Here is a 20,419-nt window from a genome sequence, read left to right as displayed (position 1 = left end):
GCCTCTCATCATTTTATCACACATCGTTTATTACATCTACCCATGTTTTACCCTAACATTTTGTAGATATAAAATACATATACAGTTTAAATCATTCAAAACATGTATAAAAATCTTTCATCGGCATAGACATCAAGTATTCAGTCAATATGCACACATAGCACGTAATTTATATTAAATACTTCATATCTATGTGTAAGATGAAAGTGACTATGCACTCACCTGAAAAGATGGTGACTCTGCACTCTAACAACGCTTCTTTACTCTTAAAACAATTTTCCTCGACAAAACAGCGGGTTTTTATTAAAAACCGGGCTTCGCTGGAGCAGCGTTTCCGAGCCGAAAGCTTTTCTTCTCGGAGCCGTCGGGCGCTCCGGGGCTTCCTTCTCGTGCTAGGGAGGTTCCCTAGACTTGGGAGGGGTTTAGGGAGGCTAGAGAGAAGTTAGAGAGAGAAAGAAAGGCTTATGGTGTGAAGAAAATATGAAGAGTTCACCATTTATTTATAGGGATTTTATAGTAAAGTAGCCCCTAAGTTTCGTCCGTATCTTCCGCGTACGAGCTCCGTTTTCTATGTTCTTTATATCCACGTGTTGGTATTTACGAGTACTACAACTTTCATTTAGACCCCGTCGGCTAATTCTCCTTCTATCTCAGATTTACAAAAATTGTATCGTATTTATCGCGCACGAAGAGTAGCGACTAAGCTTCGTCCATATCTTTCGCATACGAGCTCTGTTCGGACATTATTTATATCCACGCGTTGATAAAAATAAAATCTACAACTTTCCTTTTTACTCCGTCGGCTAATTCTCGACCGATCTTAAATTTAACAGTATGAGGTGATTACACTTTAAATGTCCGCGTAAAATTCATAACTTTTACATACAAACTCCGTTTTCGTTTGTCTTTTTGTCGTTGAGTTCCTATTAATGAGATCTTAAACTCTCATTTAGGTCGCGTAAGCCAAAAACCGCTCGAACTAAAATTCGAGTTTCGGGTCGTGCAATGCTATGTCAAATCTTAGAAAAATCATAACTTCCTCATACGAAGTCAGATTTGGGCGTTCTTTATATCCCCGGAATCCTTGTTTCGACCACCACCACTTTATGTAAAGATATTGGGTTTATCTCACACTTTAATTTTGACGCTTATTTTTATTCTTTATTAATTATACCTTTTTAATTAAGTATAAAGCACATAAATTCACATAATTCACATAATACTCAAATAATTCATTTTTATTACTTCAAAAAGAGTTACAATAGTTGACCTAGACTATTACATCATCTATTAATGTTTAGCCCCGAAACCCGGGCCTTACATCCAACCACCACCATAGTCGAACCTCAAACAATTATCAAACTATAATATACCCAAAAACCTGAAAATCGAACTAGAATTCAAACCTTAATTTGGGTTCCAACAAAGTGAAATTTGCGTTTTTTTTTTTCCAAAAACTTGAAACTTGCTTGTTTGATGGTGTCGGTGATCTTTTAAGAGAGATGTTGAGTAGAGCGAAAGAGAAAGGTTCTCCGACGGCACCTCCACATCTGGCAACCTCCATTTAACAACAATAGTTAACCTCGTTCTGACAGCACCTTAGGCTAACCCTCCTATTTCACCCGGTCACCCAACCAAATCAAAAGAAATAAACCAAAATAAAAAATAAAAATTAAACCCTCCACGACTACTCTCATTAACTAACACCCTAAATCTACTCATAATTTGGGCAAATCGATGGAAAAAGAAGAGAAAAATGCATCAGTGTTTATCGTTTATCGTTGCCTAAATCTAATTAGAAAAACACAAACCATAAATTGGAGTCTACATCTAGGTGTACCGTGGTAGGTTTATTTTGAATGGAGAAAAGAGAAGAAGGTTGATGGCCACGATGGTGTTAACCAAATCGAACCCCATATAGAAAATCATTGTCCAAATCAACGTGCACTTGGGCGGAGCTTTCAATAGGCAGAGTGAGAAGGCAAGGGATAACAACAGAGATCAAAGAAGTCTTAACCTCGCATCTGTCGGCAAATAAACAAATATTGAAAAAATGGAAACCCTAGGGCAACAACGAGTTTAGACTTGTAGTTTTCTAGCGACGACGATGACTCCAACAGAAGAGTTGAGGTGGAGATGTGGCTTCAGGTTTGAGTTTAGAGAAGATGAAGATATGCTTTGAGCAAGTCGATCGTGGATATAAAAGGGAATAAGTGAGAGAGTGTGTGTGTGTGTGTGGGGGGGGGGGGGGGAATGGGGGTATGTGGTACCCAAGCCTAAAATAAAATTTCAATATAATTTTAAATATAAAAAAATATAGTAAGGGTATAACAATCTAATTATGTCGGTAAAGGACGAAAATTATAACAAAAAAACCTAGGATGGTCCGAATGCAAAAAAAAAAAAAAAAAAAAAAATTAGTGATCGAACACGAAAATTTTAGCAAACTACAGAGTCGATTTCAATAATTTGTCTTTTGAAAAACTGTTTGGTTTTGGAAAACTGTTTTCATTTTCTAAGAAAATGTTTTCAGAAAATAGAGTTGAGTTGAGTTTTCAGTTTTCAATGAAAATTTTAGAAAACGTGATTGGTTAGAACCGGTAGAGTTTTCATTTTTCATCTTAGAAATTTGGAAATTTTGAAAAACTATAAAAAATCGTTTTTCTAATTAAATACAATTTAGAAAACTCAAAATTTTCATTTTCTTAGAAAACTGAAAAATTTTCATTTTCTTAGAAAACTTTGAAAAAACTAAACGAAACAAACGCGTTTTCAAAACTTATGTTTTTTTTTATTTTCCTAGAAAACTAAATTTTTTTCCAATGGCCCAAATACAAACCTAAGGGTGCGTTTGGTTGTGAAAAAATGTTTTCATTTTCTAAGAAAATGTTTTCAGAAAATAGAGTTGAGTTTTTATTTTCAGTTTTAAATGAAAAATTAGAAAACACGTTTGGTTGGAAGCGGTGAAGTTTTTATTTTCCAACTTAGAAATTTGGAAAACTTTGAAAAACTGTAAAACTTGTTTTTCTAATTGGGATATATAGACTAAAGTCCCAATATTTTCATCAATTTGACAAGATAGTCTTAAACTTTATTTTTTTTACAGTAAAGTCCAAATTACCTGCAGTTTTTGACACTTTTACCCTTTTTTTTGCGGTTAGCCGGTAATTAGGACTTTTTTGTCAAAAAAATAAAGTTTAGGACTTTCTTGTCAAATCGTCAATTAGGACTTTACTGTCAAAAAAATAAAGTTTAGGAAATTTTTGTCAAATCGTTGAAAATATTGAGACTTTAGTGTATTTTCGTAACCCAAAAACTTTTAATTGTGACTTTTGTTGCAGCACCACTGTTTTTCTTACCATCATCATTTCTACCCTGACACAATCACGATCAGGAGAAACATATGCAAAAGTGAGAGCGAGAAAGGGTGAAAAGACTTGTAAAACTTTCTTCTTGCTTCGCCACCAAATCTTGAACTAAAAAGTGGGGACAGATTATACAAACACAAACAACACATGCCTAGTCAAAAATGTGTGAATGTGGAGAATGGAAAGAAGGGAATTTCGTTTTTTTTTTTCGGTTTCTTATTTCTCCATTTTGGGACTGCAAAAAGCCAACACAACCCTGGTTCTTTCTTTCTTTCTTTCTTGATTATCTCCATTTTTTTCAATGTCGGTTTGTTGAAATTAAAAAAACGATTTAACGAGAAGCAAACATTAAGGATTTCAATAGGATCTAGCTGATTAGAGAAGGTTTCAATAACTCTTATGCTTAAAGAGTATCATACCATTAAATTTCTAACAAAAAAATATGGATATATACACTAAAGTCCCAATGTTTTCAACAATTTTTCAAGAAAGTCCTAAACTTTATTTTTTTGACAGTAAAGTCCTAATTGACAATTTGACAAAAAAAGTCCTAAACTTTATTTTTTTGACAAAAAAATCCTAATTACCGGCTAACCGGAAAAAAAGGATAAAAATGTCAAAAACTGCCGGTAATTTGGACTTTACTGTAAAAAAATAAAGTTTAGGGCTTTTTTGTCAAATCGATGAAAATATTGGGACTTTAGTGTATATATTCATTTCTAATTTACATATAATTTAGAAAACTGAAAATTTTCATTTTCTTAGAAAACTTTGGAAAACTGAACGAAGCAAACGCATTTTTCAAAATTTTTGTTTTTTGGAAAATTTTCCTAAAAAACTAGAATTTTTTTCACAACCAAACGCACCCTAAATGTTTGGATGACATGGATACAAAATTAATCTCGCTCTCAAAAATAAAGATATTCTCACAAGATGCCCAATAAACTGTGGCAAAATTGTAATAATCTTAGGTGCTGTTTGTTTTTTTTGAGGCAAAATGTTTGCAGTCTGCGGACCACATCTGTAGACCTCTGCAGTAGAAGAGGTGGACCAAACGTCTGCAGTCTGAAAAAAGAAGACTGTTTGTTTTTTAACATCTGCGGGCTACTAAAATAAACTGAAATCTAAATAAACTGATTTTTTTTAAACTTCAAAGTGATTTTTTAATATTTTTATGGCTTTGTTATAAATAATTAACGAATCTAGATCAACTTTTATGTATTATTGTATAAAAAATAAAAATAAAAATGGTATGAATTAACGTATATATTTGATAAAAACCAACAACTTTGGTTGCAAAGTTATAACTAAACATTATAATTAGTGATCAAAGAATTTGATACATAAATGGATGGAAATAAACTTCAATTTTTTCAATTAAATCCATTAAAATCGTACCATAAATATTTTCTCGAGAAATTGACGATACTGTATTAAATAATGTTTTACAAAATTTGGCAAAAAAATATAAGAATATATTATGATTTTTTTTTCATATTTATGTACTATTATTATAATAAATATTTATTTATAAATTTGTCAAAAATATCATGTTTGAATCGTCGAACGTTTTTTTTTTAAGTTTTGTAATTTTTTTTTCAAATTGTTTATCATTAATAAAGTTGGAAAAAATATAAATTAAAAAAAAACTTTAAAAAAATAAAGATATATATGTTTTTTTAGGCTAGAAGATATCTGAAGATGTTAGAAGACTCTGGTCCACATCTGCACCAAGAAGAGGGTGCGCAGACATTTTTAGGTCTGCAGTCTTCAAAAAAACAAACAGTCCGCGAATGCTAATGTCTGCGCGTGGTCTGCGCGGCGCAGACAGAAGAGGCCACGCAGATGTAGAGACAAAAAACAAACACTAGCTTAAAGTTGAAGGAGAAATTTCGTGTCCTTAAAATATGTCGCTGTATCACCTCAGTACTGTCTTTGGAGTCTCCGAAGTACGAAGTCTAAATTTGTTTTTGCAAACGAGACAAAACCATTTTTGTCTTCACACCCAAGTTCGCAATTTTTCATCCAGCTCCCCGGAAATTGTATCAAATCTTATTTACACTATTGATAACAAAAACTTCACAATGTGAAACACTATTTTATTTAATTACCTGAAAAAACATGTTGACAGTTATAAATAAATGATCTTATTTACCATAAATGGACGTTTAATAAATAAGTATATAACCAACCAACAATCCAATATATCCATTTTTGTTTACCTTACCAAATTATCTTTAAAGGGTGTTTGAGATTTCATTTTGATCCTTAAAATGACTTTTAGAGAAAATGATTTATTGATTTATGGTGGTTGAAAAAAAAAGTTTTTTAGAAACACGTTTGGATTAGTTTTTGTGATGAAAAAAAATAAGTTAATAAATTGTTTTTTTTAAAAGTGTTTATCTTAACTTAATGGTATTTTAAGGTAATATTGTTTTTTACGATTCAAAAAGTCATAAAGAGTTTAAAAAGTTATAAATTTTAGAAGTTGTTTTAAAAGTCATCTCAAACACCTTCTAATAGTAGCCATGAAAAACCATGTACTTTTTTTTGAATGTATTTTTATGTAATTTTATATATTTCAAAAGTTTAATATTATTTTTAACAAATATTTCTACAACAAAACAACTACAAACTTCAACTTCTAGTTATCAACTATTAGTTACTTTTGCCGAGATACCCTAATTCTCAAGTTGTGCCATGTTTTCCCTGTATGCCTAATTTTATTGTACATATTATATCAATTATCAATTGTTAGAGTCGGTAATTTTGACCAATTTACTTATTGATGATTCATTTTGATTATCTTTTAACTTAATAAGTGAAAATTGATAAAGATGAAAAAATAACCAAATAAAATGAGTCAAAAACCGACAATATAATTTGATGCATATAACCTCATAATTGGTTTTATCCTAAAAAATATTATTATGATTATATATTTCTTGAAATCATGTTTAATATGCTAGATAATTATAAAAAAAATCAACACCATTTTGTTATTTGAATTGATATGATATATATTAGATTTAGTTCTAACTTGGCATTCTATATGTTTGGTGCTTTTATATGACAAACCATAGGGGTGTAAATTGACCATTTTGAATATCCAAGGGGTCTTATTAAATTCATTTAAAATGGTTGGACATAGAAAAACGAAATCTTATCGATTTTTTGACGGGTCAAGACTCAAGGCTTCAAGTTTCACACACTCTCTCTCTCTCTCTCTCTCTCTCTCTCAATCATACACCAAATAGGCAAATATCTTGACGGAGCATTTCAATTCAATCCATTGGAATCTTTGATTCCATGTAGAGTCAGAGATTCAGGAAGTTTTTCAAGCACTGTTCGATTCAACAGTAGGTCGGTTGATTTCTCATCTATTTCTTCATCATTAGTTAGAACTTGTTACCTGATTTCATCACCTAGTTTGTATCACAATTTCAGTTTCTGCAAGCTCCGTGTAGGATCTGAGATTTTCGAGGTTTCAAGCTCGGATTCAGTTCACAGGTAATTCAGTCGAATGTTCATAAACCTCGTCATCGTTAATCTAGCAAATTCTGTGTTTTACTCCGATTAATATCTGAAAATCGTTTCTCAAAACTGGAAACATTTGATCTTCGACCTTTTGGCTTCGCCTTATATGGTTTTAGACTTTTAGTGGAGTGTGACTGGATTTGTAACTCTGTGTCAATCGATTTTGCTGATTGTTCGATTTCAGTTCGGTTGGAGCCCTATCGTTTCTTATTCAATTTTGTTGTATTTGCTTTCGTATTTTGAAGTTAATGAGCTTGAATCATCAGTTGTAAGCAAATTCTAACTTCGTAAATTTATTTGTATGTTGATTTCTTTTCAGACTTCAGAGTTTGGAATTCGATTCTCTATTGAATCTGATTTTCTTACATTTCTGAAGTTAAAAGGCTTGAATCCCCAATTTGCTGCGATCGTTCTTCTGATGATCCTTTTCAGATAGTTTCCAAAAAAAAATAATCCGATCAGATCATTGATCAACAAGGATCATGCCTGTAATTTGAAATTTTAGTTTCCTTATATTTTTCCGTTATTAACCACACAAAATAACGTCATTTCTCTCTCTCTAGCTTCATCATACTATTAAAATTCTTAGCTGTCCTTTTTTAAATTCTAAAATTTCGGCCATTTGTCAAACTCTTAAATATGTTACTATTTAAAAAAACAAAATCCTCCTTTTGCTTTTCCTATAGCCACTTTTCATACATTAGATAAATACCAACAACACTTTTTCTGGTCAAATGTCATACTTTTAGTTTTATTGTAAGAGTATGTTGAAGTTTGTTAACCTATATTTGTTATTCTATACTTTTATTTCCCTCAAGGATATTCATTACTTTATACATAACATCTTTCATCTTTTTGGGTGGGATTCACCTTTCATTTGAGCTTACTTTTCTCATGGATACATACCTTTTTCAGGATCAAACTCAATTGTGTTGAAGATGAAGACCATTTTCTCTTGTTGACAAACCCCACCTCCATTTTCTTCTTCAAGATTTCAAGAGAAAAATGAGGAAGCATCGTTTCAGAAATAGAGTTAAGTCAATTGTTGGAAGTCTCATTGATCCTGACAAAGATGAAGAGCTTAAAAACACTAATATAGGTATATACTAGTATACTTTACTCTACATCTCTTTCCTTTTGTTTTACTTTAAATTGTCTTATTTTTTAATCTGTAGAAACGGAAGACAACTACGAGAAGATTCTAGAGCTTCTAAAAGATGAAAATCCAGATGATAAGAACAAACTCGCTGGATTAATTGAGGAATTCCACACACGTTATCAATCGATCTATCAACGTTATGATAACATCACTGGAAAACTGAAGGAGAAAGTTCGTTCAAAGAAAGAAAAGGAAGACTCTTCTTCTTTATCATCAAGTTCAGATTCAGATTCAGATTCAAATAAAAAAGAAAGTAAAAATGGGAATTTGGACATGGTTGCAGATAGCCTGAAAGTAGAAGTTGAAGCAGCAAATAGAGAGATTGAAGAACTGAATCGAAAGTTGAAAGCTGAAACAGAAGAAAAGGAAGCATTAAATTTACAATATCAGTCTGCTTTAAACAAGGTACAAGAAACAGAGTACATGTTTAATGACTCGAAACTCCAATCTCATAGATTCCATGAAGAAAATTCTAAACTTTTAGCTGAAAAAACACACCTCAATTCCAAAATCGAAGCTATCAACATAGAAAAAATGGAAGCTATAGAAGAATTAAGAGCCATTAAAGAGGAGAAATCAAACGCGATTCAAAAACTAGAAGCCACTGAAGCAGAAAACAAATCTCTATCCCAAAAAGTTTCAGAATTATCAGTAGAAATTAAACGACTAGAGATGAAAATTGAAGAAACAACAGAGGAAATCGAAAATGGTGTGAGGTCAAAAAAACAGATAGTCGATGAACTTGAAGAAGCCATTGAAGACCTGAAAAATGATCTTGAAATCAAAGGAGACGAAGTCAACACATTGACCGAAACAGTCAGAAACCTCGAAGTCAAAATCCGGTTATCAAATCAAAAGCTTCGTATAACAGAACAGCTGTTACACGAAACAGAACACGATCACGCAACAAAAGAACAAAAGCTCCATCAACAAAACAAAACCCTAATCGAAAAAATCTCAACATTATCCGAAACAATCAGTTTCATGAAAAAGGAAGTTCAAGAGAAAGTCAGCGAGACATTGAAAGGGTTTGACTTGTTAACCGTAAAATTTGAGGAGGATTTCGGGCATGTGATGACGCGGGTTTGTGAGATTAGAAACGAAGTGAAAGCTGTTGAGATTCAAGCGAGGGTAAATCGGTCAAATAACGAGTATTTGAAAGGGAAAGTTGAGGAAAGGGTGATGGAATTGAGTGGTTCCTTGGAGGATGTTAAGGGTAGGATTTTGGAAAAAGATGAGAAGATTAAAGAACTTGAAGATGTGATTTGTGTGAAAGATGAAGAGATGTTGTGTGTTTGTGAGGATAAAAGAGAGGCGATAAGGCAGTTGTGTGTTTGGGGTGATTATCAACGTGACCGGTGTGACAGTCTTCTAGAAGTTTTGAAACCGGTACTGGATAACATTAACAGCAGACGGTGAGGTAAGTGTATTGCAATGTTTACTGTCTGACATGCGTTTAGGAACTGCTAAAGCTCTTAAACGCATGTCAGAAAGTAACTGTTTTGATTTTGAAGTAGTCAGCATTTGCATTTTGTGCATGTTGAGGGTTCTGGAGTGTTTGGAGTCGAAGTTATTTGTTTTGGTATTACACCAAATTGGAGGAGATAGTGTGTATAGGAGTTTCACAAGTCATTTTGGTCTTTGTTTTTGTTTGATTTTTGGTTCGTGCTTGTTCAGTAGTGCTACTTTTGGGTATGGTTTGAATAAGAAGCAAAATTGGGGTTGGGGGTTGGGTGGGGGATCTTTTGGGTGTGCATTTTGTGATTATTGCGACGTTCATCAGATAACTTGACTTGTTGTAGTAAAATGATTAAGTAGATAATTATCTAGTTATAAGTAAATGTGTAATTGCAAATTAAGTATTTTTTTATAGTTTCTAATTAAACCATCAAATAGTTATAATTACATTCTCAACTTACGAAACCATGAGCCTTCTTAAAATCAACGTTGAACAACATTAACTTTTTATTTTTCGCCTTATATCACTCAATAATAATTTCGTTAACAATTAAAGGATCACCCAAAAAAAAAAAAAAAAAAAAAAATTACACCACTTGCATATCTTGTTTTTATGTGCGCTTCAACAATCAACATCCCATGAAAAAACGTTGAGTTTTCAACACCCTCCACCTTCAAATGATCTTGACTTTTTGAGCTAAATATGTAGCCTCCAAAGTGATATCATCTCGAAACTGAAGTAACACCACCTTCGGTTCTAGTATCAATCTTATCAATAACCTTCTTTAAATAAACTTTCTTACAAAACTGAAAATGATTCCTATTAACATGCCAAACTTTAAGATCATTTTTGAGACATTGAATCATCTTATTAAAGATAATACTCTTATAAACCATTTATTCATGAGTATTTGCATTCCAAGAACTTTTTACCACCCCATCAAACTCTTCCATAAAAAAAAACCAAGAATGGAAGCGTTTGAAAGGATGTTGGCCTACAATCAATCACCGCCTCTTGTGGCAGTACACATTAATAAACGTGATTCGAACATTACAATTCCACCAAATACCTTCAATTACAACATAGTACTTCGTACATGAAACCCATTGCTTACACAATCTAGATAGATCCCATATAGGTTGAATACCACACCATCTACCACTAGGACTACTACATGCATAATCAAAATCGATGTTACCCCACAAATATCTAAGAACTTGAACTCCCAAAAAAATCACTCCATGAAAAGTCCATAACTTCTGAATCCATCCTCTTTTCCATCTTCCCCCAAATTACAAATATTTATCGAAAACGTATGCATTTAATATATGAATGTCCCTGTCCTACAAACAACGTTTCTTAGATCTTTTTCACACCCCTTCATCGAGTATCCCACGGCTTTATCTGGTTTAATGGTGTTTAACCTTCCATTTATCATCCAAATATCATTTTTTTTCTTTTCTTTTAGAAATCACATTCCTTGCCAACATGAGACATTGCCTAAACTTTGTTGCTTATCTTCCGAACAGGTGTTGTACTGGTGATGTTTGATGTTCAATTTGATCATTTTATGGCCTTAGTGTCACCTTCAGTGCCATTTTGTTGTTTCCCACCTTCATTTACACCATTAGACAATAGATTTTTCAACCAGGTAGGAGAGAATCACGAAGGGAACTCTTGGGTAGCCATTCTTGATTCATCCTTATCAACACCCTCATCGATTTGTTTTGATTTTTTTCTCATATTTTTAAAGATGATATATGATCTCCCAAAGGACAATTATTATCTTCCCCCGATTCCACCTTTTCCTTGAGTTCGTCATCTTTTTCTTGTTAATCGTTCAGATTTTCATAGTTAGAATCATTTGGAATCCCTTCAGAAAAATCATCATCATCAAACTCCTTTTCACTCACAATATCTTTATTCGACCGGTTATTCAAAAATTCACATTTAGAGGCCTTTTCATTGTCTTCGTTAATAGGAGGAACCCAACCCATCCTTCCACCTCCAAAAAACTCACATGAATTTCTTAATATGCTATAACTATCTGATTAGGTACAAATAACTTATCTGACTAAAAATAAACTTCACTAAGTTTTTACTTTTAATTCGAGTAAAATAATTTATTGCTGCTTGTAACTTCACTCAAATAAAAAAGTTATAACCGAATAAAGTCTGTTTGTTTATTTTTATATACTAGCAATATTACCTAAAAACCGCTTTGATGTCATTTATAACACCTCAAGCTCAAAGTTATAAACTAAACAGCTTAAAACCATGATGAAAGTTACTGATATCCCACAACTTAAGTCTTTACTTTATATCGATGTATACAAAAGAAATAAATAAGCAACATAAAAACTTTATATAAATTCACTATCATATGTTAATAATATACTAATCAAACAATAACTTCACTTCCAAGACCAAAAAAAAAAAAAAAAAAAACCACGGGACTCAGCTCTCCAAGCCTATCCTTATTAAATACTGTGGATGTGGGTACAAATACTTTAAAAACCAAACTACTACACCTGGTGCTATGGGTGTTGTTGTATATAAACATGGGCTACTCTTAAATCTCTAGACACTTAGAGAACAAAAAAAATTTCCACTTGGTAGTTTTTACCGTTTTACCCTTTCGCACACAAACTTTAACTTTAACTTTAACTAACATTAAAGTTTAGTAAAGTAGGATGCTATTTCTTTAATCGGATATCCTCATCTCTACATGCAATACGTCCTTCACCACCTCATACGTCACAAACGCAATAGCTATTGATGGTACCACCTAAACAAACAACAAATGCCAATCTACTTTTACTTATTTCTGTATCATTATAATTATACCATTTTACTTTCGATGTTTTTCTTATTAAGACATTGACTTTGAAGTTTGAAAAATTTTAAATGGAATGATGAAGACTGACCTTGACCGAGTTGGGGACGAGGCCTTTGTATAATGCACGGAAGCCCTCATAGCGAACGGTTTTCCTAAAGGCATCGACCATTCCGGTGTACTCGAGTCCTGACTTGCCATCTGCGGTTACAACCGAAGCCGCGTCTTTCCACCCGACCATTTGCATTCTCCGCCGAATCACATCAAGAGGATAAGCCACCGTTTGGCCCACGGTTCCGGCTGCGGCCCCACATGCAAGCTTTGTGGTCACACTCAGCTCCGTGCCTTCCGTTAGCCCAAATGGCCTTGTTTTCACCAACCAATCTTTTAACGATTCGTATACCGCAAAATTAAGCCCCACATATGGTACCTACAAACATCGATACAAATACTGTTACTGTTAGGCACAGGCACAGGCACAGAAGGGAGCCATCGTTTGTATATGAGTTTTAACTTACGACACCAATGACAGAAGGGAGCCATCCTTTGTATAATGCGCGTGGGCCTTCTTCACGGAGTACGGTTTTAAGAGCATGAGCGATTCCTCTATATTGGCTAGGAGATTTATCCGTCTGAAAAGATCTAAAGATTAGTAATGAAAATTTGAAAATAAATAAAAAGTTTTAATTTTTAGTTGGAGATTAAAGAATAAATATATATATATATATATATATATATATATATATATATATATATATATATATATATATATACCTGGACAGTAAGGCGACCACGGACTAAGTCCATTGGGTAGGTTGCTGACATGGCAATTATTCCAGCACAAGCACCGGCTCCAAGGCGTAAGAGAGGGGTGAGTTCAGCATCCTCTGGAAGAAAAAAAGATAAAACATAAAAAATTCTAACAGGGATTTATATTTGACAAAAATTTATGCATGTTTAAGTTAAGTGGTTAAAGGTAAAAGTGAATTTTTATAGAAATATGCAAAGGAACATTTTCATTTTTGGATAAAAAGAGGAGATAGTTTAATGGTAACCTGTTAACTGGTTGGTTGAACTATTGTTGCATAATTTGGTATAAAAAAAGTGTAGATTGTTGCATAAATTGGTAAAAAGGTGAAACATTGTTGCATAAATAGGTAAAACTTGAAATTATGTTAAATCAATTAGTCAAACGGTGATTTTTTTTTTTGCCTATATTGGTGAAAAAAAGTGGAACAAGTTTGTATAAATTGTTTAAAAGGTGAAAAATTATAGCATAAATTGGTAAAAGTAAGCATGGTTGCATAAATAAGCATTTATGAAATTAAATGTGGATGCATATTTCGTTTAAAAACCAAATTGTTACATAAACTGGGAAAATGTAAAACCTTGTTGCATAAATATGCATTTAACACTTAAGTTTAAAAAAGTATGTCCAAGTAACCCATTTCATAAAAATAAAAAAAATAAAAAAAGAATGTATAGTCATACCATTTCCAGGTTGCTGCTTATAGAGCCACAGGATTCCCCTGTTTATGGAAAAAGAAAGATGTTAAAGCAACCAACTTTGACTAAAGAAAGACAATTATGAGCATAAAAAAAGCATTACTTGGATGCCTCTTCATAGCTAAAGAACTTGACAGCAGAGTTTGGGACAATGCGAGCACAATTGGTGCCATTTCCTTTAAACATTCCTCTTAAACCCTCTGTTCTCCATATATACTTCAACCCCTGAATTGTTCCATTGTATTTGATTGCATGTGGATTTTGAACCTGTAATTTAACAAAATCATCTGTGTTTAGTATTCTACATGTATATAAAATCTTTAATTATACTCTAATGCAAGAAGCCATTATTGGGGTTGATTCAAAGACATAAAGATTGATGAATTCACTTTCTTGAACATAAAACAAGTGAGAAATTAAAAGAAAAAGATTAGGTAAGAGATCCACCTGGAGAAGAATTTTCAATCGTTCTAAAGGAGCAACAGCAGTGCGTGATCTGCAACATAAAGAAATCAAATTAACTGAAATCCAAAACTAATATCAATGTTTAGAAGTTAAGACTCACATTAAAGATTATCAAAATGTTGATTCTCATCTTACAAGACATAAATATAAAATATGTGCATGCTTTAAATTATTCAAGTAATTTTTACTTATATTCCCCCCTTTTTGCCTTTGTATTACAGTCACTTGTGTTCTTTCTGTAGTGTACCTCCTACTCCTAGTCATCCATATTAACTTCTTCATATCTTTAACTGACATTCAGTTTCTGAATAGCTTTTTCATAGTTTCAAAATATTCTAAAGTGTAAAGTAGTGGTAGCTCTAACAGCTATCCCACAGAATAATGCTTTTTAAGATACTAAAGCAACCACTTATGCCAAAAGCATAATATCCATTAAAAAGATTTTGCAGGCATCAGAAGTCATTTCCAAGTTCTTGATAGAGGTAAACAATGAACCGAAGATATAATACAACATAAATATGTATAAATTTTAACACTAACACTGATCATTTAATAGCTCCATTTAATAATTGATCTTTGTTTTCAACGTCCGGCCAGTCATCTTTGAATTTTAGTTTTTTTTTTTCCTTAAATAAGAATCAATCAGTCGTTATTCGTTAAAATCATCATGTTTCAGCTATTCAGCTAAAAAGAATTCCCACGGAACAAGTAACTAAAATGAATCAGAAGAAAGATTTCACATTCAAAAATGTAATCTAGAAAACAATCTAATTCACAAATCTTTCTATCTACACTTCTGCACACTCATGATTGATTTAGATTAAATTCAATCAGAAATTTATAGCACAACGTAGGATATAAAAACAAAATCAGTGAAAAACGAACAATTATTGATTGAAAACGAAACAGCGAGAACGGAAGAACTCACACTCCACCAGCAATGCCTCCGGCGGCGAGTGATTTGCAGATGCCAAGTAAAGCGAGACGACTCGGAGCCTTCACACCTTCACTCGCTATCTTTGCTTCTTCAGCGATATTCGCGATCGTAGCGCTCGTTTTCCCGACCACGTCCTCCGACGCCATGTTCAATAGCGCAGCTGTGAAACACAATCAAACGAGATATGGAAATTCACAGGAACCCTAGCCAAACTCAGCTAGATTCGCCGTCGTTCGTTCTCCTCCGGCGATCTTTAATTGAGAGAGATTAAAAGGATAAATAAACGAAAAAATGATCAAACATATAGCGAGTACGCACGTGGTGATGATGGTGGCGCGTGAATATTTTAATTGATTGGGATTGCGGGGAGCTGTAATCGTTGGACTAGAAATAGTGCCAATTGGTCCTATAAAATCGACATAAAAAATTAGGGTTTTCTCGGATTATTTATGGGTCGGGTCAAGTTATACTCGGATTAAAATCGGATCCAATCAGAACTAGGTGAAAAACAAAAAATGATATAATAATATATTTTTAAATAAAAATATTTTAGGACTTCATAAGTATGCAGATACATTTAAGTGATTTATACTGTTTTTATGTTTCTTTTTAACTCATTACCAATAGATTACAAAATAATTGTCGTATACATATGTTGAAATTTTTACTTCTGTGTTTTTTGTTTAGAACCAATTCGATCCCAAATTAACTCTTGAACTAAATGCATATATGAGTTTGTTTTGATTTGAACTATATAAGCGTTAAGCACAAAATAACTTGGTTTGCATCAAAGCTGGTTATAATGGTTTTGAATCTATTTCAAAAGGTGGTTATAAGGAATCTTTGAAATGACTTAAGAGAATAATTCTCGTTCATATTTATTTGTTTTTCTTTTTATAAATCATTTATAAGTAAACTTATTTTTTGTGTTTAAAAAATACAATTACAACTGGTTATCATAAGGGTATTTTTTTAACACAAAGTAAATGCATTAGTAATTATGTACATAAAAATGAAAGTGACTAAATCGAACAAAAGTAAAATTTTGTTACCTCATTTAATTGTTTAATTTTTGTGACCGGTATAAAGAGATTAAAAATGGACTTATGAAATCTTTTTTTTATAAAAATAATTTTTTATAAATTAATATTTTTTAAGTCCATTTTTTAATCTTCTTTTATACCGATTAAAATCAATTACGCAATTAAATGTTTGTTTTAATTTCATTAGAAACTTTAGTTTTCCAAGTTTTTTTACAAACCAGAATATCAAGGAGTTATGAAGATCAAATATTTGCACCAACATTTAAGTAAGACATAAAGTTCTAGGAAAGAAAATAAAAAGTTCTTAAAATTTTAAGATTTTAACAAGTGGTTGAAGTTTGATGTTTTAAAGGAGGAAATTATTTTTCTTGAACTTTTATGTATTACTCAAATATTTGTGCAAGCGTTTGATGTATATATCTATTTAATATCCTCACTTGTGAAACCTTCAAAAGTTTGAAGTTCTAAGTAAATATAATGGTTGAATAATAATCATATTAATTTTCATTTATTATAATTATGGATGTTGGTAAGTTACATTTTAATGTTTAATTATTTTCTATTAATATAAGAAAGTGATTTAAAATAGATTTATAAAATAAAATTTTATAAAAATAAACAGTTTACAAATTAATAGATTTTTTTAATATAATTAAAAAAAGATTAAGAATGAACAATGAATTATGAGATAATAAAATTTTTACTTTTGGTCATGGACATTTTTCTTTTTATAATTTACGTGCAAATTTATTTTTGGTGTTTAGAATATCATTATGACCTACAATAACCGATGATAATAGTATTTTTTTAACATAAAAATTAAATTCACTTTATATGATGTGCAAAAAAGAAGGAATGTAATTAAATACGAACAAAATCAAAAATTAATTATTCTTATAATTCATTATCATTAATTCTTCAACCATATTTTGTATTTAGAAAAGGTCTTGAAATTACAATTTAGAGATTTCGAATAATTTTATATTTAGGAGTTTTAAGCTAATATTTTTATGTTTATCTTAATGTGCATGTAACATTAATGTCCGTCCGATTATTATTGTAAATATAATGTTTAAATAATAATCATAATATTTTTCATTTATTATAAATATGGACGTTGGTAAATTACATTTTAATGTTTACTTATTTTTTATTAATATAAGAAAGGGATTTAAAATAGCTTTATAAAATAAAATTTTACAAAAACAAATATTTTACAAGTTAATAGATTTTTTAATTAAATTAAAAAATAGATTAAGAATGAATAATGAATTATGAGATAATAAAATTTTTACTTTTGGTCATGGTCATGGTCATTTTTCTTTTTATAGTTTACCTGCAAATTTATTTTTTGTGTTTAAAATATACCTACAATAACCACTTTAAATGATGTGAAAAAAGAAGAAATGTAATTAAATACGAACAAAATCAAAAATTAGTTATTCTTATAATTCATTATCATTAATTCTTCATCCATATTTTGTATTTAGAAAAGGTCTTTAAATAAAAAATTGAATCGGATATAGTGGGTTTTTATTGTCTAATTCAACTATTTTATTTTCTTTGTCTATATTGGCTCTCTCATTTTCTCATGATTCGTGGTGATCTTTTGACATTTGTTTCCTAATGATTATTATGTTTAAGAACTAAGAATTGGAAACCAAACAATTAATAAATTACAATTTGGGTAAATGTTCATGTAGCCCAACAAACTTATATGTTTTGGTTTAAAAGGTCTTTTTTTTTTTTTTGCATTCTAGAGGTACAAATTCATGTTTTTAAGATTTAAAAGGTCATTTTGAAAAAAAATGAAGGGGTCATCCGGTGAACCCCTTCCTAGTCAGCAGGTTGAATATGCAAACTCAATTATTAAAGTCTCCCCTCAATTGACACGGTACATGACCTACGATAACCCTAAATTCAATAGCGACGGCCATGAAATCAACGAAGACTCAATCTGCTTCTCGTTTTAGAGAAAACCAATAATCACGTATGAATTGCATCACAACAAATCGGAGGTTTAAATCAGAAAAGATAGCAGCGGTGTCTCTTCCGATTTCAATCAACATTCTTCACTCTGTTCTGCGTCTTCTTTGTTATTGACAGAGTAACCTAATCATGAACATCAAATCTTGATCGACGACGATTCTTCACTCTGTTCTCCGCCTTCCAATTTCAACAAGCCCTAATCATGAACATCAAATCTGATCGACGACGTTGATGCAATTTACCCATTTAGAAAAAAAGGAGTATAAAAGTTATAACCATTTTCCTCCAGATCACACACTATGATATCACTCTCTTTCTACTCCTTCCCTAATTCTTCACCCGCCCTTCTTCTTCTTCTTCCCCATTTTTTTTCTCTGAAATAAACAATGTGTGTATGTGTGTATGTGAGATATTGACCACAAGATGAGGTTCCTCTTCCTCCTACTGCTGTTACAGTGCATTCCTAACTCATTCGCTACCAAATCAAGCCGGTTGTCGGAATACCAAGCACTAATTTCCCCCAAACACGTCGTCTCCGACGACCCTCAGTCCTCCCTTTCCACCTGGGACTTTTCTACCAGCCACTGCACTTGGTCCGGTGTCACCTGCGAACAAACTCACATGCTCCATCCCTCCCAAAATCGGAAACTTAACAAACCTCCAATAGCTCTACCTTGGGTACTACAATGGTTACACTGGTGGTATTCCTCCAGAAATCGGTAATTTATCACGCCTCATTCGCCTCGACGCTGCCAACTGTGGTCTCTCCGGTGAAGTTCCTCCGGAAATCGGGAAGCTTCAAAACCTGGACACGTTGTGGTGATTAGAGGCCACCATTGTTAATGAAATTAAGATTTTTCCATTTCCCTATTTTGAAAAAGATAAAAGAAAAAAGGTGAAATCTTTTTTTTTATGTGAGAAAAAGTGTCAGAGTAGTGCTTAGATAAATTCCCTAAGTTGTTGACGATGCAGAAGTCTACTAGGCTCCAAGTGTTGCTGACGAGGCTACATGTCATCATTTTCTAACCTATTTGGCATATCTAACCGGTTATAATGAGTTGTTTACCCAAATTAGCAGGTAAAACACAAGTTAATGCCCTTAGAAAGCAAAAAAATAAGACGAGGGACCTTTTAAACCAAAACACGTAAGTTTGTTGGGCTACAGTGACATTTACCCTTACAATTTGGGAGCTGATCTGTACACAACAATTTTTCTCCATACACAACAATTGGTGCTTTAAAATGTTGTATTGTACAACTATATAATACATGAATTGTTGTGTATGGCAAAAAACTGTTGTGTACGAATCACTTCCCTTACAATTTAGAGATTTTGAATAATTTTATCTTTTAGGAGTTTTAAGCTAATATTTTTATGTTTATTTTAATGTTCATGTAACATTAATTTCCATCCGATTATTCTTGTTATAAACAATCAAAAACTATTATTATAATTTTCACTTAAAACCTAACTCTTATAATTGATAATCAGTTTATATATACATTCACGTTGTCAAATGGCTAGTGTTACGTGTCAGAGCTACAAAAATTGACACTACACCATAAATCGACACAAAATAAACATGTTTAGATAAGAAATTTTAACATATATCAAGTAAATAAGTTAACCCAACCCGACTCCAAAATTAAATGTGTAAAGTTAATGTTAAACTCTTCCATCGTGTTTTTGTCAACCGAACACGAACCCGACATGTTTACCGGCTCTACCAAGTGCCATACAAAATTGAATAAAGAACATCTAGGGTTTTTGTGTATGGTATATTGATAGGTGATTTAAATGGGAGTGCTTTAATAAACTTTTGAGTCAAATGACACTTTCATGCTTCAAAGCTCTAAGGGTTTTTGGAAGGCCTTTTCGAAATAAAATAATTACTATGAGGTTAAGCAGAAGCATAAATAATAAAAGAATCTCTACGGTTTTTTGTGTATGCTAGATTGGTAGGTGGTTTAAATGGGCATCACTTCAATAAACTTTTGAGTCAAATGACACTTTCATGCTTCAAACCTCTAAGGTTTTTTGGAAGGCTTATCGAAATCGACATAAAATAATCATTATGAGGTCAAGTACAAGCATAAATAATATCCAACTAGTTTAGATA

The 20,419-nt window shown here is 32.0% G+C and overlaps 2 protein-coding genes across 2 annotated transcripts; one reads left to right on the top strand and one right to left on the bottom strand.

Moving 5' to 3' along the window:
• Window positions 1-6,536: 6,536 nt before the first annotated feature.
• On the top strand, window positions 6,537-9,886 carry LOC145120363 (uncharacterized). Its single transcript, XM_079056190.1, has 4 exons — window positions 6,537-6,731; window positions 6,816-6,878; window positions 7,821-8,004; window positions 8,081-9,886. The coding sequence occupies exons 3-4, from the start codon at window positions 7,911-7,913 to the stop codon at window positions 9,481-9,483; spliced, it is 1,497 nt and encodes a 498-aa protein (XP_078912316.1). The 5' UTR covers window positions 6,537-6,731; window positions 6,816-6,878; window positions 7,821-7,910; the 3' UTR covers window positions 9,484-9,886.
• A 1,979-nt stretch (window positions 9,887-11,865) lies between these two features.
• Window positions 11,866-15,584, bottom strand: LOC145120364 (mitochondrial adenine nucleotide transporter ADNT1-like). The gene is made up of 8 exons (XM_079056191.1): window positions 15,259-15,584; window positions 14,313-14,361; window positions 13,969-14,132; window positions 13,851-13,888; window positions 13,134-13,246; window positions 12,878-12,991; window positions 12,451-12,789; window positions 11,866-12,311 (listed from the first exon to the last, which is right to left on the bottom strand). Exons 1-8 carry the CDS (start codon window positions 15,411-15,413, stop codon window positions 12,228-12,230), a joined length of 1,056 nt encoding a protein of 351 aa, XP_078912317.1. The 5' UTR covers window positions 15,414-15,584; the 3' UTR covers window positions 11,866-12,227.
• Window positions 15,585-20,419: the final 4,835 nt, after the last annotated feature.

Source organism: Lactuca virosa, chromosome 6, assembly GCF_052849685.1.
Source record: "Lactuca virosa cultivar CGN04683 chromosome 6, Lactuca_virosa_CGN04683_v6, whole genome shotgun sequence".
NCBI lineage: Eukaryota > Viridiplantae > Streptophyta > Magnoliopsida > Asterales > Asteraceae > Lactuca > Lactuca virosa.
The sequence above is the reverse complement of the archived record's forward strand: the minus strand, read 5'-3'. Positions and strand labels throughout refer to the sequence as shown.